At 41.8% G+C, this 23,185-nt stretch overlaps 1 protein-coding gene across 7 annotated transcripts in view; it reads right to left on the minus strand.

Moving 5' to 3' along the window:
* Positions 1–23,185, minus strand: part of SATB1 (SATB homeobox 1) — a 94,928-nt gene that overhangs the window by 13,344 nt on the left and 58,399 nt on the right. For all 7 annotated transcript variants that reach the window (XM_084753322.1, XM_084753320.1, XM_084753321.1 and 4 more), the window contains exons 8-9: positions 22,091–22,303; positions 14,570–14,725 (exon numbers count right to left, since the gene is read on the minus strand). In XM_084753322.1, the coding sequence (XP_084609448.1) occupies positions 14,570–14,725; positions 22,091–22,303 (369 nt within the window). The remainder of the gene's footprint in view (positions 1–14,569; positions 14,726–22,090; positions 22,304–23,185) is intronic.

The raw sequence follows: 23,185 nt of genomic DNA on the forward strand, positions 1-23,185 counted from the left end.
ATACTGATGACTTCTTTATCCCAGCCCATCCCCAACCCTACTGAGCTACATTTACTTCAAATAGATGAGAACACACAGAACCCTGTGGGTAGCAAACTCTCTCCTGCACTCCTCCCAGGGGACCTGAAAATATTCCAAGGCTCACACTTCAGTGAGTATAAAACCTTGGCAGAGCTCTCATCATGACAAACTGACATGCCAGTAAGTTGTGGGGCACAGTTATTAAAAATGGCCCATCCTGGGCAATGCTAAAAGAGTGTGCGCACCTCCATAATTCCTGGAGTCTCATGCATGGCTGCAAAGTCGAGCAGTGTAAATTTACAAGGAAGATGCTTTATTTAAAAGAAATAAGGGTTGAACTGAACTTGGTTTCCCAGGCTCGAGGAGGCAAAGGACTCAGGAAGGATCCTAAGGCAGAAGTCTGTGATGTGCTTAGAAAAGGAGAGCAGGCAGCCAAGAAGAGACTTGATACCCTATGAACATATACAGGGGGAGGAAGTCCCCCTCAGTCACAGTCATAGGGGAGGGGAGTAAGGGGAAAATGGGAGGGAGGGAGGAATGAGAGGATACAAGGGATGGGATAACCATTAAGATGTAATATGAATAAATTAATAAAATATTAAAAAAAGAAAGAAAAAGAAAAGGAAACTTGATTTTCCCCAAACCTCAACTCAAACACATGGACACACTTACAAAGTAGATGTGTGTGTGTGTGTGTGTGTGTGTTGCTTACTAATCACTATTAACATTTCATAGTGCTTCTTTCTTACTGAAAATTCTGAAGAGCCTTAAGAAAAGGATGATGCTGAATATTAACACATACCACATATGAGAGGGAAAAAACGTATAAAAATGAGAATTTATAAAATAAGTAATCTTTAGCTGGGCATGGTGGTGCACACCTTTAATCCCAGTACTCGGGAGGCAGAGGCAGGTGGATCGCTGTGAGTTCAAAGGCAACCTGGTCTACAAAAGTGAGTCCAGGACAGCCAGGACTGTTACACAGAGAATATAAATAAATAAACAAACAAATAAATAAATAAAATAGGTGAATTACTCGATAGGGTGACATGTTGAGTTACACAAATAATTTACCACTAGATTGCTTTAAACAAATATTTCTGCACTACATTTTCAACTGATTTATACAGAACTTTTCAGTACTGCAGACAGCTCCAGAAAAGAGCTATACTCTCCATTATGCATAGTTAGGATTAGGGTATTAAAAATTTAAATCTTTCCTTTATGATATTCTAGGAGAACGAACAGAGAGGTTTTAAGCCAAGAGAAGGCAGTCTGGAATTTACGAGTCGTGGGAAGTCAGACCCCAAGAGGGACAGCTATCTATGAACTCCCAACTTGCTGATAAGTCCGTCTCATGGCTCAAAAACCACATGATTCCCTCCAGTACGCAAACCTGCTCATCAGAAATTTATCTAATTTCAGAGAATCAAATCTTGTAATTCGTAAGTAGCTACTGAAGACAGAAGAAAGCGTGACTATTTCTGGAAGTATCCTGTGAGTCAAGGTGGTAATGGCCAAGCCAGAGGAGTTAAGCCTAGGTGCAGGCTGCCTCCACTGTTGCCCACCTAGGCCCAGCACAACTGGAGACAGCCAGGGCAGAAATGCCTCAAGTGTGACCCTGCTCTGTCCTCTGAGCGGGGTCCTCCCGCTGGTCCATACTCTTAGGAATACAAGGCTTGATGAGGTCACTCTACCTCCCTGCACGCAGGTCATCTCAAGGACCATGTCCTAGGCAGCCACAGTGGAGAGGAAGGGAACACATGAGCACATGCGCATTTTTCCTCATCCAATGAGGTAACAGCCATCCAGGATTTGGGTGTACATTGTTATTAAAAGTGTAGCTCAACTGGTAAATAAATTCCCTCGTGAAGTACAGCATTCGCTGTGGGTATCTACGCTGGAGACAAGGTTGTTGGTACCTTTTGGGGTTTTGTTTTACATGTTATTGCAATTATGGCAGTCCCCTCTTACTATGCTTTGGAGTGGCGGGCCCTTGAAAAATAAGCACACCAGAAAGCAATAAACAAACTGGAAGAAAATGTTTCCCAGGTAAATTCAAACATTCCTAGGCTAATATGTTAAATATGTAATTGTTTCCTCTGCACGATTTATCATTGATCTCATCTCTTTGGTGCCATAGACCCTTCTGGCAGTCTGGATAAAGCCCATGGATGTCTCTTCAGAGGAAGGTTTTTATATGTTTGAAATAAATACATAAGATTACAAAGAAAACCAATTATACTGATATACATAATTGGTTTACGGATAACTTAGACAGGGGTCGGGTGGGGGTAAGGGGGTGGGGATGGACCAGACTAAACTAATCTAACAAAAATTTCTGATGTAGCAAAAGGGACGGGTGTGGTGTGTGTGTGTGTGTGTGTGTGTGTGTGTGTGTGTGTGTGTGTGTGTGTGTGTAAATTAATACACTAAACTCAAATTTAAAGCAGCAGCTTCCTAGTGATAAAACTGAAAAAAAAACAGTATTTCAAGAGTTCTGTCGTGACATGAAGATGTTCTGCTGATGGCAAGTTTGTATTACAAATGTTGTTGGGATTTGCTGCTGGTACTGATGAATACAGGAAACACCAACTTGTAGTTATAAGTCACACAAAATGAATCTTTTTTTTTTTCATGCTATTTCATTGTCCCCGTGCAGAACACAGAATAAGAACCCCTGAATGCAATGTGTCCACAATCTTAAATGTACATATGCATACATACCTACACATTTCAAATACATACTAACACACTGCATATTATTTTTGTAATTAATCTAGATGTGAACTCATCAAATAAAATAACTTGTTATCTGTGTATTTGTGAAATGGCTTTCCTCCCCCTACCCAAAGGAACTTGTTTCTAGGTAGAGCTAAACGGTTACTCCTAGTAGGATGGCTAAATCCTACTAGGGAGTCTGAGCTTCCCACCAAAGGAGTTTCAGTGGTGCTGTACCTTTGAGTATGTGTGTATGTGGGGGTAGGGGGTGGTAAGATGGTTCTCATAACATCAGATTCTTAGGTATGTTTGACAGAAGAAAACTTTTATCAGATTTACGTAATTCAGTTCTACTGACGACTGCTCCTGAAACACTCCCATGGCATAAGCAGGGTCAAGGAACAACTACACTCGGGTATGCATAGCACACTGTTTTCCTGTTAGTGGCACAGACTTGAAGACTGAGTTTATAAACTCTAAATGCAGCGTCAGTACTCTAACCTGGTTAGCTTCCTACCTTGATACAGTGACTCTAAAGGTAAGCGAGGCTGGGAGAGCATCCGCTGAGAACTGGGCCCAGGGAAGCCTCGGAAGCACTCGTGGCTTTCCAGACTAGGGTCTCCCAAAGGGAAGGAGATAAGAGAGCAGGACAGAGACAGGAGACGGGGCACAGGGATGGAACAGAGGCAGGGGTACTGGGGGTGGGGACAGGGAAGATGGGAGCTAGCACAGAACGGGAAGCTGCCAATCAAATGGGGCACTTGGCCTGCTCAGTCTGTCCCAAGGGAACAAATGGGCATCCAAGAGGTGCCTTTCAGATGAGCATACAGGGCAGGAGACTGGTCCACTAGAAAGGGGAAACAATATTAAGAATGAAGATGAAAACTGAGTGTAGGAAATGACTGAGAATACATCCATCCCTTACCTTGATATCACAATGATGATCTATAGAAAATCTACCCGGCAACAACAAAACGCAAACTGAAAATTAAGCCTGATGGATAAGGCTTTAGTCTTTATGATCATCCAGGGTCCAAGTTACTTACTTTCTTTAATCAAAATTACTAAAATAAAATTATTCTACATTAGGCTATTACTCTTCCCCCCAATCCAGAAACAAAAATGAACTGCCAACCAGGAAGAGAGAAGGCAGTTTAGGCAGTAACAGCTTGGCATGGTCTAAGCCGCATTTCCTCAGAGCATTTGTTTGTGAGTCTATATTTTACATACAGCCTTTAGTTCCCTGACCTTATTGAGAGCAATTTACTTTTACCTAATCTGCATTTCATTTAGAGCACCAAACTACCCGGGAAGTAGCCAAGGAGACAGAGAGCACTCATGTTGGTGCTGGGAGGAAACCGTGAATGGTTCTGTGGAGCCCTTTGGGGTAGGACACGTCCTAGCAAGTACACATGCGCTGTGTCCCAAGTCATGGGCTGCAAATATGGGTGGGGAGCCTCCTCTCAAGGGAGCTGTCTTCCACATTCCTTTTTCTTTTATTTTCTCCTTTCCTAGCCTCTCCCAAACTTGTGATTTTTTTTTTTTTCTTTCACCAGCCTGGAGATTCTCACACTGCCCTGATTTTTAACTTTTTAACATGCTATTCTTCCCAGAAAACATCCGAAAGGATAAAGGGCAGTTAAAGTGGACTTCAGATGTTGGTTACAAACCTAAACTGACATTCTCACAGACGCTGTTAACAACGTTCGAACCACAGCATCCTGGCAGCCCCATGTCCCAGCGCCCATGAAGCCGTGCCCGTTCTTCCACTGAGTTCCGCTCACCACCTGCTCTACTCTGCCTGGACCGTGCTGGGTTGCTGCATACTATAAGGGAGGGCTTCCAGCCACCGCCAACGAGTCTCAGACCAAGATGCCATCCATCTTGGGCTCGTCTCAGTCTGTACAACACGGAGCTCAGACACAAGAGTCCAACACTCATGCCACTCAGAAACTATTCTCCTTGATCTCAGACCCCAAAGCAGCATTCCTCACCTCACCCCACGCCCCCATGCCTAATGAAACCTTCCCATTACTCAACCCCTTACCTTTTCTGTGGCTTATTCTCAAGCAAAAGCACCTAGGGACAGTACTGTCCATCAAGACAGAATCCTCAATCAGACACACCCCCTAGGTTTTACATTGCTTGCACAAGGGCCTCCACTTCTGTGACAAGAAGGATTCTGGGTGACATCTTGACTCAGTTGTAATAGATGAGTTGTATGGAAGATGGTGGATGAACCCAATCTTCCTCAATAAAGCAGGTCACCAAGAAGAGACCTGATACCCTATGAGTATATACAGGGGGGGGAGGAGGTCCCCCTCAGTCACAGTCATAGGGGAGGGGAGTAGGAGGAAAGTGGGAAGAATGGGAGGATACAAGGGATGGGATAACAACTGAGATGTAATATGAATAAGTTAATAACATATTAAAAACAAACAAATACAGAGGCTGAGTAGGCTATAAAGACAAAAATAAGCAAAACTAATGAATTTACAAAGATAGATGAAGGGTACAGAAAGGGTCAAAGCTGAGTGCGATGGTGTGCGCGCACCTTTAATCCCAGCACTCAGGGAGATAGAGTCAGGCAGATAGATCACTGTGAGTTCAAGGCCAGCGTTGTTAACAAAGTGAGTCCAGGACTACAACCAAGGCTACATAGAGAAACCCTGTCTCAAAAAACTGAGATGGGGAGACATGAAGAGGGGGAGAGAGGCAGAGGAGGAGAGGGAGAGGGAGAGGGAGAGGGAGAGGGAGAGGGAGAGGGAGAGGGAGAGGGAGAGGGAGAGGGAGAGGGAGAGGGAGAGGGAGAGGGAGAGAGAGAGAGAGAGAGAGAGAGAGAGAGAGAGAGAGAGAGAGAGACAGAGACAGAGAGACAGAGAGACAGAGAGACAGAGAGAGACAGAGAGACAGAGAGAGAACGAGAACCTAAAATAACTCTGAGGATGAACACTAACAGCTGAAACAGAAAGGATCTGACTAGTAGGCAAATCCTTTATGAAATGATTAATTTTCCCTTTAGAGTGACACCCCGGGCCACACAAAAGACAAGCAGAAGATGTTTGATTTCATAGCAAACAGAGAACGCACAACAGCCAGGTCAGAAAGGAAGCTAGCTCCAGTGACCCAAGAGGACTTCCACGTAAGAGGAGAATGAACAACGACCCTGGGAGCTCAGCAAAGACGCTGTGCTCTGCAGGAAGAGGAAACCTGCCCCATCAGCCAACAGAACATGGAGGAGCTTGAGAAACCTGCTGAGAGTGGCTCACAATTAAAGTAGTAAGGCAGAAAGACAGAGGGTATTTTGTTTGTCATTTAATGGCTTTGGGCTATATCTGTATTTTAAATGGAGCCATTGGTGTTTCTGTGCCTCCCTGGGCCCTTTCTACATTTTTTTTTTAACCTCCCTTTCCCACCAGCTCTGGTCTTCATGGAGCATCTAATCTTCTGAGCCTGGTGGTAATTCTGGCCTTTTGCCATTCTCCGCTGTGCTGGCACCTTCCTCTAGCTCTCTCTGGTATTCTAGTGCAAAGGCCACCACTCTCCAACTCTATCTTTGAAAGGGACTACAAGCCAACAAGTATTCATGAGATACATTTTTCTGGCTGAGACTGTTAAGTTTGGGGACTGTCTGACATCTGGCCACAAAGGCTAGAGTAACAACTTATTAACTGCAAAAACATCAATAATGAAAACTACCTTTGGAAAACCATGTATACTCAATCTTACAAACTCACTCAAGAAGGGTTTACTCTATTAAAAAAAAAAAGCATAAGGGCAAAGGGCTATTACACAACAACAGAGCAAAAGAAAAATATTTTAAAAAGAATAAATGAATGAAAGAATAAAAGGAAGAAATAACGAACGAAAGAAAAAACGATGCCCCCCAAATCGCCCTAGAGACCACATTTTTCCCCAACTTAAGTTTTGGTTAAAAAAAAGTATAAAAATGGAAAACGATGAGGTTTTAATAAATAATCTGAAGGAGGGGAAACCCTAGGTAACTTCTCCATTTTTCTATACTTAACTTCTTTTGATTGCATTTTATTTTTATTTAAGGACATCTTACACACATATACATACCCCAACCTTTAAAAAAAAAAAAGGGCTGAAATTTTAGTTACACCACATGTGGTTTTCATTTGTGAAAAATGAACAAGCTGTTTGTGGTTAAACTGTCTAATCGCCTGTTATCAATCTAGCGCTGCATTCAAGATTTACAGGATACATCAGCTTCTGTGCCACACTAGCTGGAGGGGGGGAGGAGGAGGAGAAAGCTTATCCTGCAGAATAATATTTCCAATGCAGCCACACTCGCACTACATCTGGTTGTGCTGGTAGCGGCAGTTAAATTGAAATATTTCACAGCGTGTGTCAGAAACATGCAGAATGGTAATTATGACAGATCTGATTAAGCCCGAGTGCCACAAGCTCCCTGGCCAGCGCTGGTTCTGCAGGTGTGACCTTGTGCGTGCCTGCGTGTGTAAATAAAATTAATTACAAGCGAGAGGGTGAAGGCTTCGGTGACATCACAAAGCGGAGAAACTCCCGAGGGGGAGACCTAATGGAATATTTTCCCTCAGTCTAATAATACAGTTCATATTGACTTGAGGTAATTAGTGGGATCATTAAAGCAGTTTTCCCGGCGTATTTGGCTGCCTGATCAGATTAGTGAAAATGTTCTTCAGAACAAGCCCTGTGTGGTCTGCCAGAGAGGAGGAAATAAAGAGCAACAAAGCATATTTTGGAATGATAAGCAGTACTGGACTTTCACTCCAGGAAAACCTCCCTCTTTCCCCCTGGAGTCCACACACCCGACGTCCTGTCCATTGCAATCCTTCCTCGGTGCACTTACCGACATTCCGGATTCTCTCTCCGCCGTCTCCTTCCCCTCATGTTAACTCAGAACCACTTCATCACTAACAGCCATCCTCAGCTCCCCCAACAAATCTCCTCTAAACAAGGCAATTCTAAAACCAGGGGAAACTATCCAAAGTGACTGTTTTACTATTAGCTGACAATATGGGGCAACTGGGAGAGGCTACCACACACATATCACACAGGCAAGCGCACTGAACGGGGAAAAGAGCTGCCACTTAGAAGTCACCTGCTAAACAAAAGCTTCCTCTCTTACGTAACCCTGAACACACTCAACGCTCCTATGTGGATGTCACAATAGGGCTTCACGTAGGAGGACGAAGCTGGGTCGCCCATTCTCTTCCAGTTGAGCAGATCGCAGAGCCTCGTCAAGAAGAGGGCCATTTGTTTGAAAATACTCTGTTGAGCACACTCTACCTTGCGACTGGAATATGCCAAGCGCTGTCACAGATGGCAGGCTCTGACAGTTCCCATCCGTAGTGTCGACACTCGACAGTTCAGCACAAGATCAGTGACATTCTGTCTCATTAGAACCACGCTAATTATCACAGCTAGTTCCAGGGAAACCATGTGTTGCGATGGTCAATTTGAAGGAGTCTGTGCATCAACAAACTGGTAATAAGGATCAGACACCTTATTATACGACAGCATGCTGCCTATGATCTGATTTACGGAATCAGAGGCACTGGGGCGGCCGAGGAGGCTGGCAGTTTATGAAACAGTGTGTTTAAACCCAATTCCTGCAGTATACTGCCTGAAAGGAGAACTGCTTGAAAATGACACAAAAGCAACTGGAATTGTTGAATCAAAAAAAAAAAAAAATCAAAGGAGAATAGATTTTTTTTCCCCCTCCTATTAACCTACAGAAGTAGATTAAGACCCAGGGAGGAAAAACAACTTCATCAATTCGACAATTAGAAATCAACTTTGCAAATGGATTAGATCTGGTATTTTACAAGTTATTTAGCAGCCAATTATAGAATGGCTCTCTTCCTGTAAGTCTTTAAAACACAGACATTTACTTTTTTTAGTTGAAAATCTGATTTTGTGCCATTTTACCAAGCAAAAGAATTACATACCACACACAAAAAAAAAATGCTTAGAACAGATTCTTTTTAAAAAATGTTAAACCGCTGAGGCTACTTGCTAAGGCCCTGATGGCCGGAGAGTGGGCAAGACTCATGTTCTCTGCCCAGGTCCTCCGAGGTACAGTTTCTTCCGGAGTTATTTTTCTATTGTTATTCTGCATAAACTAACTTTCATTGCTCACTCATTTCATAGGGCTTTTATTTTTCAGTTCTCGTGATGGGGGATGGGGGGGAAGGAGCTAAAATTAAAATAAAACCTACCTTCATTATGCAAAACATAAAAGGTGATGACTGAGACTCCCAAGAAAAAGCTCACCTTGCCATCAGGCCGTTTGCTGAAAGATTACACCTGTATTCCATTCTGTGCAGACATTTACCGGGGTGACATCAAGTTTTCAGATGAACTCCAGTTAGGAGCTTTCCCCCTACAGTTTGCTCACTGCCATCTGTCTATGTCAACGTTGCCTGTGAAGAGCTGACCTGGCTGAAGCCTGAATACCCGTGGGCTTCTGAGTCAGGAGCCTCCCTGGCGTTCTCAGGGCACACTTAGTGGCTTATGCTACCATTTTAGGACAAAAGGTGGCCTGTGTTAAAGGAGATGCTTGAAGTGCTTGTGCTTTCTAATGCCCTGAACGACTGCCCTGCGGCCACGCACACAGTCACCTTCCTCATTTCCTCTCTTGAAAACTTTCTTTTCAGAGCTGGTCCAATAGTCACACAATTCTTTTTCTTTAAATTTTCCCTAAAGTTCCTAAAAATGAAAAAACTGTGCTCAATGAGCTGCAATTGTACTTGTTACAGTTAAACCTATTCAGCTGGTACAATAGTAAATAATAATGATAATAATAATAATAATAATAATAATAATAATAATAATAATAATAAATTTGTGGCTTTCAGTTAACCTTGGGGGCTAAAAAGGTCTTTGACTTAGGTAGGAATAGTATTTAAGGGGTAAAATATTCATTTACAGAACTTTCTAGCAAAAAAATGGACAAGTACACACCTTACTTAATAATGCTGGACCTGAAGACTCAAACCTTAGACTTACCAAAACATGTCGTTTGTTTCAGAACACAAAAATATAATCCTATCCACAAATTTAATCCTAACTACAAATTTGGTCCTAAAAACATTATCTGACACGCAATGGTGGACTGCCTGCTGTCAAGAGTGGCTGGTACTTAGAGCCATCAGCACCAATAGGCTGGCTTAGTATTCACCTGGAAACAGACAAATAAATCCATGTTCTGGAAAACTAGAACAATATGGATTCCCGGCACTAGCACACACGACAACACCCTAAAACGGAGACCAATGAACCCCTCCTTCTTAGTCAAGATTCCAGTGCAGGGGCTTCTAAACTTGACCTAGCAGGAAGGAAATGAGAGCTGCAGGGGGGTTGTGCAGGCTCTGAACCTCTTTCTCCTCTTCACTGCTCCTCTTTCCCTTCCTCCTTTAGGCAAGCAGATGTGAGGAACCTGAGCTGCCACTGGCCAAGGTCCGGCTCTCCCCAGCTGGAAGGAAAGACTAGGTACAGCTCCAAGCAAGGAACCTCCACACAGCCAGGAGATGGGCTCTGAGGACACAGCGCCGGGAACTTCTCACAGCCTGCTGCGGAGAGATGTGGCACCAGAAATGAGAGAAACTGTGACTCACACGTCTGCGGGGCCTCCTTGAGTGCCTTAAAATAAGAGTCTGCACAGGTGAAATCGTGCCACAGCAGCGTCTGTGACGTGAACATCCTAAAAGAATGAATTAGCACCCAGCTTGTGCCCGAGTGCCAACTCCGCTTTAACAAAACGAACGGTGCCTTCCCTAACAGGTTAGGATAGAGTGTCACAGGCTCCCTGGTTTATTTCGAGGTGTTGTCACTATAAACTCTTTCATACACGTTTATAGCCCTATTTCTAGCCCACCCTGATTTGTGACAGGTTAATTGTATTTAAGACATCTCAACTAACCAAACCTACAAGTCAGAGCTATGCTTAACTTTTTTTTTTTAAACCTACGACCCAAAACACTGAAGATCTGTTTCTCCTCTCCCTGAGTCCTTCTCACTCACACTACAGCCCTGCAGCTCACAGCCAGAAGTGCCTGAAATTGACAGAAGAAACCAAAACAGCTTTAAATTATCTGGTGTGTTCTACAAGCCAAGCTATTTTAAAGTGAAAAAAAAAAAACCTCTTTTTTTTTCTACCGTGTTTCAAAAATAAAAAATAAACACTACTTATGAATCCAGCTCAAAGCAAGGCAGCCAGAGCCCCCTCCCTTGTAGAGGTTAAAGGTGTGTGTCCAGTCAGATGCACTCACAGCAGCTAGCTCCCCTCCGCAGCTGGAAGAAACACCGTGACCTGTGAAACAGGTGAGAGGAATTGCCTAACGCGGATGGAGATGCAGCACAAAGCCTTGACTCCGCGCATGCAGCTGGGGTCTACAGACTACACACTGCAGACACAAAATTCAATGTAAGAACTGCATGTACAAGGCGAGGCCTCCAGTGCTGCTAATGTCCCCTTGCTGGGCACACACCTGAAGTCTCAGAGCTCTCGGGGGAGGGTTTGCCGTGGAATAAAATTAGATTCTAACATCTGCCACTATTAAGGAAAACCTCCACTTCCATCTCCCATATGAAAACACTGAAGCCAATGAACAGTAACCAAGCCTCGACACAGTAATGGTTATTACCCAAATCAACTTTTTTTTTTAAAACAGTAAAATTAGCGAATCCTGCTCCCATAATAATTTGAATGTTATCAGACTAAATGTTTGATAAAATTCCAATTTGACTCACCTGGAAAAACTGCTGCTTATTTGAATATCCGAAATAGAAAGTGTATTCACTGGTAGCTAGTCGCCATTACCTTCAAAGCTCATCATCTTTTTCAAGTTTGCATTAGCCTGCTTTTCTAGCCAAGCACAAAAGTAGCCTACCTCCCGTCCTCACTTGCATATTTCATTCAGACATTTCTTTCAGAGGAAAGACAACCTCATTTCTATTATTCATCAAAGAGATGAGATTATGTAGTACAGGCTAAAAGGCAGAATCAACATGGGTAGGCTCCGGGTACAGAAAATACTTCATACCTTAGTCACTTGTGGCACATGCTTTACCTTCTAAAATGGAAGGTATTCTGACACATAAATACATGATAAATAAATCACTTTTCTGCATCGAATGTTCGGGACGAATCTATTACTGAACATATTATAAAATGCTGTCATTTGTGTACAGGGCCCTGTAACTTAAAGGCTTATATGCAAATATCATATTTTATACACACCCTACCTGGAGGAATGCTACTCTCTTCTGATGAGCCCTGACTTGCTGTGTGAGGTGTAGACAATTATCTTAGAAGTTACAAATTTTTACCATGTAAAGGTCAGTTTGAAGAAGTTTTATCTTAGCTTTCCTGTTTCCTTTAGGAGACATATGGGCAGAACAAAACTTAAACCCAGCGGCCACCTTTGTTGGTCAGATTTCCCATTGTGATACAGTCTCTGGACTCCGGCTCCCAGGTATCCCTAGCTTTACATGTGTTTCCATAAAGAGGGCAGTATAATATCCAAACTGCATAAGCAAGAAAAAAAAAAACTGCAACAATGCTATAGGAAGTAGAATCCATTAGCAACTGGGGTAACTATTAGAGGGGATGGGAGTCACATGTCCACTTGGCTTGCAGCCTCTAACTGGCCCCTTGGAGTTCCTTCATCCCACTCATAGGAAGAGGAGAATTTGGGGTGTTCTTGCGATTCAGAGAAATGGCACATTCTTAGAAGCTGCCTATCAACACTGCAGAAACATAAAGCCGAGGCTCGGCAAAGGACCGGGCAAAAATGACAACGTTTAAAAACTCTACAGAGCACCAAACAGAGCTGAATTAGCAGACTGCTGCTTCCTACATGGTTCCGAAGACAGTAAGTCAATCCAAAGGCGGGGACCCTCCACTATGACACAAGGAAGAGGCAAGCCACAGGTGGCTGGGCATTCGTCAGAAAGGAAGCCGAGAGGGGTGGGAGGAGCCGATGGAATTAAATGACAGGTGACAGGCCACGAAATGATCCGGTCTGAAAAGCTTTAATAGTAACTTTTGTTTGTTTTGTTTTCACGGCTGACCTGATTATAATAATGTGTATCTTAACTCCTCCATTTTGGAGATTTGGAGAAAAGTGCCTGGCCCCTGTAGGAAGGCAGTCTATTATGTAATTGGACAGGCCGGGGTGAGGTGGGGGTGGGGGGTGGGGGATGGGGGGGTTGGGGTGGGCTGTAGGATCAGAAAGAAAGGCAAAATAATATATATTTAAATAAGAGATCCTCATCATAATTAGACTAAGTAGTCAAAACAGGACTGTGCCGGGTGAGCGGGGAGTGAGAACAGGACATGTCTCCTTAACGCGCAGTCTTGGCATGTAAATGAAGACATCTGAAGAAGCACACAGGTCTGAAGCGGCTCGAACATTCTATCATAATTAGAAACATTTCAAGAGCCCTGTAATTTCCAATCAAAATTACAGTAATTTCCGATATGCGAGCCATGATTCATGACAGGATTTTACATTCCATGAGAGATTACGGTGGCCTGATGTATGACACGCTGAGTACAGCACTAACACAAACAATTCAGTTTAATGTTTAAACAGTACTTGATGTTTAGAATCTCACAATAAAAGAAACATATTATTGTAGAAATTATCACTTTGACAGTGATTGAAGGGTAGGCAGGCATGCGGCCTATAAAGCTATAATTTTTTTACAGTCCACAGCTTGAGTTCAATCATTTTTATATAACATTTCCAAGATATCCCTTAAGTGTTCATCCGGCCTACGACTTAAACAGGAGCAACATGTTCCTAAGGTAAAAAAAGCCCCCATTAAGTGCCATTATTAATGCAGACAGAGTAAAATTTTAGGAAAAGCAGAAAAAAAAATATTGTGCTATAAATTTGTCGTGCTGTGAGTACTCCCAGAATTGTATATTTTATCACAAACTGACAACAGTTAGGATGATCTATAAAAGAGCATTTTGCGATTATAAGAACAGTTCATAGCATACCATTTCAAGTTACCCAACTCTCACCCGAGCCCTTGTGTGCCTCTGAGTCCCGCCTCAGTGTTTCCACGAGAGGGAGGGAATTGTGTCCTCTAAGCCTTTAAAAAGGATTCATGGCTCTGGTGATAGGCTAATAGACAACTGTGAACTTGTCCTACCAGACGAGTCATCCGCACACGAGCAGCACAGTGGTAACAGGCTGCATGACCTAGCCGTTGGTTTTACACTGCTTGGAAGAGTTCCATGGCTGCCAGTTTAACTCTATGCAGTCATGAGAGTTGGTCAAGTTTTCTGAGTGTAGTTCAACTCGTCTTGTGTACAATGACAGAAAAACTAAAATCACTAATATGTAATGGTGTGTGTGTGTGGGGGGGGGTGCTTTGTTCTAATAACTATAGAATAGCTGTAGGTAGACTAACTGCCAAAATAAAGAGTTGTCTGATGATTTGGGAATAAAAAAAGTGAAGGTCACCTGAGGAAGGATGAAACAACAGCACTTCACGCGTTCTGTTACTACGCACCAGCCTAGTAAACTGTAGTCGTGACAGCCCACTTCTGACTCAGAGACTGCTTGAGGTATCCTTGCTGGAGCTGGGGTGGGGGTGGGGGGCAGGGGGGGGTGGAGGAAATCCAGGAAACCCAGCAGCCACATCCTACATCACCACCCCACTGCTCAACAGTTTTCTACATAATACCGGAGGCTGCAAACTTCTCAGGGACGCAAAGTCATACTGGACACAGACATGCCTTTCCCTGACCGTGCCACAGGCGTCACGGATGGACATTCTGATGCCGGGTAGAGGCGCTTACCTGGCTTTTCGTGGCAGCAACCTTTGCAAACAGTGCTTGGGACACTTTAGCACGCTTCATTTCCTGCTGAATCTCGTCATAAATGGAGGCATTAATGTTCATTGTATTGTTCTCTGGCTTCCCATTCCTCTCCGCGGCCAGGGTAGCTGTTTTCACCTACAAAACATTTTGAGCGTGGCTGTCATTTTTCATTAGGCAAATTGATCCGGAACTTGTCGGGCTCGCCATCCAAGCTGGGCATCGTTACCCGTTTTATGATCAAGGAGATCACCAGTGCGGTCACTCAACATTAGTTATTGCCCTGAGATCAGATAGCTTAAGTTAAGGAAGTCACACTGTCACAGATGATTGCATCTGTAATGTGACAGCAACTGCCAGATGACAAGCAGGAAAAAATAATGCCATAAAGTAAGTTTTCTGGAAAAGAGAGGAGCTTCAAGGACTTGAAAACACTAAACTAATTGTCTCCCAATTACCTCCCATTTCAGCCCCTAACAAAGGAAATTTACAATTAAAGTCATAATGCACGGTGCTGTGTCTTCGCTGGGTGCCCAGTGCCTAATAGGCAGTTACTTCACTGATAGCTGTTAAATACTATGGCCTTTTTAATTTCAGACTTTTTTTTTTAAATGCCTTTTCCTCTTGTTTCATTTTAAAATCTTCCATAATAAAGTCATTTTCAGAACTGCATATTTAAATCTTCTATCCATCCATGAAGCAGGTAGAAAGCTTTGCTCAATTATCATAAAGGCTGGTTGCATTTCACACACGATGTCCAAGCTGTTCTGTCTGACTATTTCATCTTCTCCTGGCATTCTGGTTCGCAATGACTTCCTTTTGACTTATAGAACTAGATGATCAGAAAATGTTTCTTGAAATGTAATTGAACATTTGTGTCAATTCACTATATATATACATATATATGTATATATATAAAACATTGGTGAACTCTATATATATATTCAAAATGGATAATCTTGGCTGAAGAAAAAAAAAGTCCCCCACCAACCAAGACTGGGGGTTTGAAAGCCAAATCACAACCTTAAAATCCGATCCAATTATTATTTTTAATCCCAATTTTTAATTCTTATCACGCAGTTATATGAAGCAGTCCTGAAGCTCTTCATATGAATGATAAGCTAAATTTTTCTAAGGAAGCTGATGAAAATGCAATTGAAACCTTAGTACAGAGAAAGGACCATGCTGCTCACAGCAAAATGAGGCAACGAGGAGCTGACTTCTTTAGGGCCCTTTACAGACACCAAGGTTTCTCTAGAAACTTACCATCTTGCAAACTAACTTTGAACAACAGAAAAAGCACATATTACGATAAATGCACATGTAGTAAAAATATCGAACTGTAGTGTTCCACATTCATTTCACTCCGTTTCCAAAATGCTTTGCGTGAAAGGGAGCAGAGGTTACCCCAGAAGGGGATTAAGTTCTTGAAAAATAAATATAAGACCTCTGTGAAAGGTACCTTCTGCATCCTTCTAACATCTAGCCTGGAAGCAAAGTCATGTTTCCCTGACTTATCTCCAGGAGACAGGTACACAGCAAGACACCCTCCACGCCAGCTCCAGCAGCAGAAGGAAAGCATTAGGCTGTGCGGTGGCTGGCTGCACCACAGGAAGTGGCAAGCACAGCAGCGGGGAAGGGAAAACTGTCAAGCGGTCTCAGTGGGAGTGGCAAGAGATCTCCTGGGCTCCTTTTCCAGCTCTGTGTCTATACCGGCAAGGGGTACATTAAGACTGGAGGCCACTAGGAACCCACAGGGCTTTGAAGCCATAATCTGCTAAACAGCAGTTAGGAGCCAGAAGAGTTAACACATTACCATAAATTGCCTACAAAGTTGCTTTGGTGAGATTTGAAACTTTGCTCTGGGGTGGTCTTGCTCTGAGGCAGAGGGATAGATCTGATCACCCCATGGGGTCCCTTCTAATACCTATTTTTCTCACTGCTTTAATGAAAGAGAAAAGCCATTTCAATTGCTTTGAAAATTGAATGTTATGGAAATGGGAGCCCCAAAGTCCAGCACACTAGAAGGAAGAGTTTCCTGACAGCAATAGGTGTAGCAACAGGCACAGCTCTGGCTTTAGGAAACTTGGATTTCACCTGGTGTCAGCAATTCTCACTCGTTTGTAAAAATTAAATTGGAGAGTTTAAGTTTCTGGGATTCTGTTTATAAAAAATGTCTTTAGGTTTTCTGTAAAGCAATTACAACTTGAACCAAGAAGCCAGAATCCTAAATCACACACACACAGAAAAAAAAGCAAAAAAACAAAAACAAAAACAAAACAAAACAAAAAAAAAACATATGCTGGCTTCCTGGTGTGTGTGGTGAGGAAAGAAAGCAGAAACACAGCACTAAAGGAAACTTTAAAAAATAGACAGTACCTGGCTGCATTACTCAGTCAAAAAGTATTCAGCAAAGCTCCTCTTACTGGCCCAGATACGCATCTTATCACGGATAAACCATTAGAATTCTACAACTGCATTTTTTCCTAAACACAGGCGATTGCTTAAGGGGAACTGACTTGGGCAGCTTTTCAAAAAATATGAAAGCTGAATTTTTTTCCCCAGGTAAAAAATGGAAACAAAAATCTTTTCTACTTCACTCTACTAAGTACTATTTTTGCTTAGTACAAAAAAAAAATCTTTAATCCTGGTTTAGCTTTTAATATTATATCATCCATTAAAATTCATAAAGTAGTTCATCCCAGGCAAAACAAACTACTCTACGCTCTTCTCCACAAATAGCACAGGAGGTGAAATAAATGCAGTTGCAATTGGAATAGCTTTTATCAAGGTAGATACACGACTCCATTATTATGGTGGCGCCAGGGAAGCAGTTAAGAGTGGGTGCTTCTATTCACCCTCCCATGCAGGGGACAGGCTCAGCACTGGGGTCTACTTTTCATTTTGCTAAAGTTTTGCAGCAGAGCACACATTTTACATGAGAATCCCACTTTGCTTCTTCACTGATTGCTAAATGCACCAGATCATACTTTCAGGCTTATGAGACTAACACCCCCTGTCCTACGGGCAGACGAATGTGGTCTACCTGACGCAGGAAAAGCTGAGACGCTGCCTGCCAGCATAAGGTGCTTACAAACACGAAACCAAAGTCTTGTGCTCCTCGATGAGTTATGAGAACAGAGGCTGACACTTACTGGCTGCGTTGTGTGTGAACATACATAACAGGCCAAAGTAGGTGCTACGATTCCTCCGCTTTAAAACTGGAAAATTCGTTAGAACAGGTCAAGTAATGTGTACTGCTAGTGGCAGAGCTCTGAACTTCAGTTTGCTGGAGTCTGTGTTTCTCTCAAAGACTGGGGAGTTAGTTAGGTGGCATACATTTTTCTGTGGGGTCTTGTTGCTTAGAAAAATCCTTGGTGATCAAGATAGGCTGGGCCTGCTTTTCAGAAGCTCTTTGCTGAATCTAGCTCATTACATTCTACGTCTTAGAAGCTAATGGTTTTATAGCCAACATAAAAAACTAATCCAAATGTATTTTCCATGGTATGCCAATTACCTCTTCTTAATAATTCTGTGGGCCTACTCAGGGGGTGACAAAAAACAGTCCCATGTAACACTGCCTTTAGTGTCGTGGTTTGAACTTTTTAGACCTGATTTTCTTTCATAGGGATAATATTATTACTTTGCAAATCTAGAACTGAAAAAGCCACACCCTTTAGAAGACAACTGGTAATGAGAAATACTCTACAAGTACGTAACAGCTAATGTTTTCTGAGGAATCCACAAGTGATGTTCTTCTCAGGTGCTAAGATCATGCCTGGAACTGAACCTGGAGTCAAGATGAACCTGGGCCTCATTACATCATGGGGGGATTTGTTTTGAAAAGACAGAACAATACGGGGCCAGATTAACTATATATTCCTTATATGGAATTGGTACACTTTTCAGTTCGTTTCTATGAAACACCATACCTTACTTAGAAAGGAGCTAAAGAACGCAGGAAGAGATGCGAAAAAACCGTAAAGTCTAAAAGAACTATATGGTTCGTTTAAAAACTACAACTTGTCAAACAGCCCTCATAGAAGTTAAAATTGGAAAATGTAACTCCAGAAGTCACCATGTATAAAAATACACAAATAACACAAGGCTATACCTAAAGTAGAAGACATTAGCTGAAGCCCATCTGTTCTGCAGGACAAATCACTCCCAGGAAATAATCATTAGTTTTTATTTATAAAAATCCCTCTATTAAAATCATTAGGCAACTTTCCACAGCATATTCAAAAAAAAAAAAATCTGCCAGACAGATCAAACATTTTCTTATGATGAAGGTTTTGAAAGAGAATTTACTTTACGCTACCAGAAACAGCACTGTGCAATCATTCCAAGTAGATCCTTTGTCAAACATTTAATATACTGCATCTAGACAACATCCTCAAACACTCCCGTTTCCTCTGACTTTCACCCTTTTCCTACAAACTAGGTATTTTGAGATGTCTTGAGGTAAAGGAAAATGCAACAAATTTAATTATGATTTGAAATTTTTAATTAATATATTTCACTTTTTTTTTTTCATTTTTCTCCTAGCATAGGCTGGTGTTAGGATTCAATGAATTAATGCATCTGATGACGCTTAGAAAACTGTGAACCATTATCAGCCACAAGGTAGTTTTCCTTAAAACTACAGCATGGGATTTAGGAAAATATGCTTTGACAATCAGGTTAAGCACAAAGCTTCCCACCCCAAGAGGAGGACAATGACCACTCCTGGTTGCTTGTACTGGATTACCCGAGACAGGACCTCACTGGCAGTGTAAGACTATGACTGGACCAGCCATGAGCTTTGTTGTTTCCTGTAGCTGAGCTGTTTCTCAGTAAGGTATTTTTAGGGTACCCGTCTGCAGACCCCTCAATCTATCCAGAGAAGCCTCATGTTAAAGATGACTTAAAATCCTTGGTCTAGGGTGCCCCAGGAATACTGCAAAACCTTCCGAGGTGTAAGCTACACACTGTAGAAGCTGAAGGGACTCCCATCTCCCAGGCTTGAAAGCATCTTGGGTATCCTGTGAGTCACTCACTAAGGGCCTCTGCCTTTCAACTCTGATGCTTTGTTTTTGTATTTGTTTTTTCATCAGAATCAGAGTCCAAGTCCCAACTCAAAGTTAGTCTCAAAATAGGTTTCAAATGTATTGTTTTACAGGAAATGAAATGCATAGTGATTTCACGAAGACTATTCTCTGGTAATATACAAAACTGAAGACAGTTTTGAAGGCTGTTTCTGTGTGTTTTCTACCTTTTCTTGCCAGTTTAGTTACCTGCATATGAAAAACTCTCCTGGGGTTGTATGTTAACTTCAACTGCTCATTCACAACAGTTCTAACTCACCGAGCTTGAGAGCATGCTTTCTCCCAACTCTATCCATTTTACAGTGAGATAACAGATCAAGAATTTCTTAAAATTTAATGTGCTGCTTTAAAGGGTAGAATGGAACCAATTGGCAGCAAACACGGTTAGAACAATGAGTAATGCAAATGAACTCATTGAGGAAAAAATAAGACACATAGGCCTACATGTATCAAACAATCACCTCTGGATGTGGTTAGACAGCCAATAAAATCGTGCTAAGAGAAATCTGGAAGCATCTCGCGAAGGAGCTACAGTGTCTACCCCTGTCCCGTCCCGTAGTCATCACTGGCTGAACAACCCAGGCGGGGGAGCTTGGTTGGTCTTAACCCCTTTGAGAAGAAAGGAATACAGCAAAAGATGTCTCAACCAAGAACCCTGCAACTTAGGAAAAAGTAAATTACATATGTTTTCTAGCCCACAGAGCATGACATATAGTGTCTTTATAAATACACACACAGGAAAGCTATTGAACAGGATCTTAAGAGTATGTAGAAATTGTTACTTAAGAATTAATACAATTTTGGCTAAGAAAACCCTCAATGAATAAGGATTAGTGTGATCATCAGAATCACATTTAGAAAACAAATAAAATCTTCCAAATCCTAGGAAATGGAAGCTGTATAAGCACTAAATTAAATAATTGGGCAGATTAAAAAGAGAAGATGCTCAGTGGTAAAATTCATATTGTTATTAAAGAAGTACTTTAAACAGCTCAGAACAAGAAAGAGGAAGGGCAGGCTAATGGCCCCAGTTGTAGAACCACCTTCTGAATGGCTACTATAAATAATAATAATAGTAATAATAATAATAATAATAATAATAATGGTATGGTAAACACTGAACATCTTATATTTCTTTATATGATCACCTACACAAGTCATATATATATACATACAGAGTTCCTAATTCTGTATTTTATGGAATCTTTTATAGATGAGGTTGCCAAGTCAACTCAGTAGCTATGTGCAGGCAGGCAGGCTATGTAGGAACACAGCGACCCTTCTCTCGTGCAGAACAGCACTATCGTATTACAGCCTGCTCCTATGGACATCAAGACAAATTGGTTTTCATTAAAAAATTACTTTAGAACGTTAAGTCAACAGCTCTAGACCTTCAACAAGTAGCTGATGAGTGTGTCTGGTCTTTGTTCACAAAGTTCCTATAACAGTTTCGTTTCTTACCATTGAATGGGCTTTTCCTGCATTTCTGTACTTAGAAATATATGAACTTTTTGTTTATTATTGATTAAATGAAATTATTATCATCATATGACTGTGTTATGATATTATACTACATGGGCACTCTGAATTTGTGTTCTGTATTCAACTTTTTAAAGAACTTCAAAGGTTCAAAGGTTATTTTAGTTTTACAGGTTTGTACCTGTCAGAAACTCAATATGGAAGACAATACATTTGCTTATAGATTTTAAGTGTGGTCTATCAAACTTTCATCTAACAGTTTGTACTGAAAGTTCATTTCTTAACTTCTCATAGTAGTTATAAGGATACTTTTAAAATTTGATTTAAAACAACAATACACAACAAAGTTACCTAGCAGGTAGATTCTTTCTTTCCTTCCTAAAAAAGTGGAAAACTTTGAAGACCTAGAATGTGCCCATTTCTGGGAATACAGATAGAATTCTTTATCAGTCCCATTTAAAGCTGCCTTCAAGGATTGTATTAAACTTAATTATGAAAGATTACAAACGAGATGATATGTAATTGGTACCAGCTGCAGTCCGTATTGGAAAGCATAAATATAAATGGAATTGCTTATTTATTTTTTATTTACTATTCAAAAGGCAGTCTTCACACTAGTGACATTAGCCAGGCCTTATTATTTCTGCTGTAACGTGTCTAGGTACCACTGTAATAATGACAGGAGAGGCAGATAGGTCAGTTCTTCAACCCTTAAGAACCTGAAGACTAGGAACAACAGAAAACAGTTTTCTTTCCTCTATCTAATTAGGAGTGGACTGTTTTCCATCAGAATTAGTATTTGGGATGAAATGCTCAAGCAAGTCTACGGAACTTTTAAAAATCTGTATCTATTTATCCAATTTCTTGCTGAGAGCCATCATTAAAAATCTTTTAGGGCAGGAGGAAAAAAAAAACTGCAAAGACGAGGTGGCTGCACCTGGGGAGGGCGGCTGGGTGGTGTGCTCAGCAGCGGGGCGGGACCCATGGCGGAGGCAGCGTTCAAGCTCCTCTCCCTCTCATCCTGGTATATCCGGTCTCTCTCGGCTTCTGGCAACTGTAAGAAATTCTGCATAGCCCGAAGGTTTACCAGCAGAGACTGGGATGCAGTCTTGGGGTCCTCTTCCTTTCGGAGGATTTCAGAAAGCAGTCCCTGCAGGGGGAAAAAGACACAGGGTGAGCTTGCTCCAGCCAGGGTGTGGGGAATGTCCCACCCCTGCCTTTTCCATGCCCTTCAGAAAGTGAGCAGTCAGAGGCTTTGCGTCTGTAAAGGAATATATTAGCTACAACTGAAGTGGTGGAGAAGAGAGCCTCGATTGTGTCCTCGATTTTATTAAGCATCTGCTTTACATAGAGCAGAAACTGAACCGGCCTAATTGGTCTCCTTCCTTTGAGTAGCTTAACTTGCCGTGAAATCTTTCACAGAGAGTTGGTGGAAGGAAGTTAAGAATGAGTGAAATCCCCACAGCACAACAGCATTGAGCGGTATAGTTCTCAAGCTCCGAGACAAAGGCCCAGGGCGACCAACAGCTCAACGTGTTAACGCACAAGCCATTTCTAGAGGGATGAGCCAAGCATATGAGGAAGAGACCAGGAAACGAACCGCAACACATCAATTGAAGACCGTTAAGGCTTTTGTTTATACAGACAATATTTTGTTATTCCTTAATCTTCAGTTTATAGAAGGTCACAGATAGCCATTTGAATTTGCACTTTAAAGAGAAACAGACTACCACAAGCAATTGTAAAACTTTCTATACCATACATATAGGTTGAAAACTTTGCACTTCAGAAACCACAGATCCATCATGAAGTGCATAACCACTCTTCCACACTGTAAAAATTTATCCGATAATTTGACATATTGAAAAGAATATAATCAAATGTCTTTTAAAAACTAAAAATCACTGTTATCAACAGCAAAAATGTACACACACTAGACACTTCTCTTAAGGTGTGTCCTCCCCCCCCCCCCACAACAACTCAATGTTAATAGTTTTATTTTTTCCTTTGGAAGAATTTGTTTTTAGATGGG

Source organism: Acomys minous, assembly GCF_964271855.1.
Source record: "Acomys minous genome assembly, chromosome: 13".
Classification (NCBI taxonomy): domain Eukaryota; kingdom Metazoa; phylum Chordata; class Mammalia; order Rodentia; family Muridae; genus Acomys; species Acomys minous.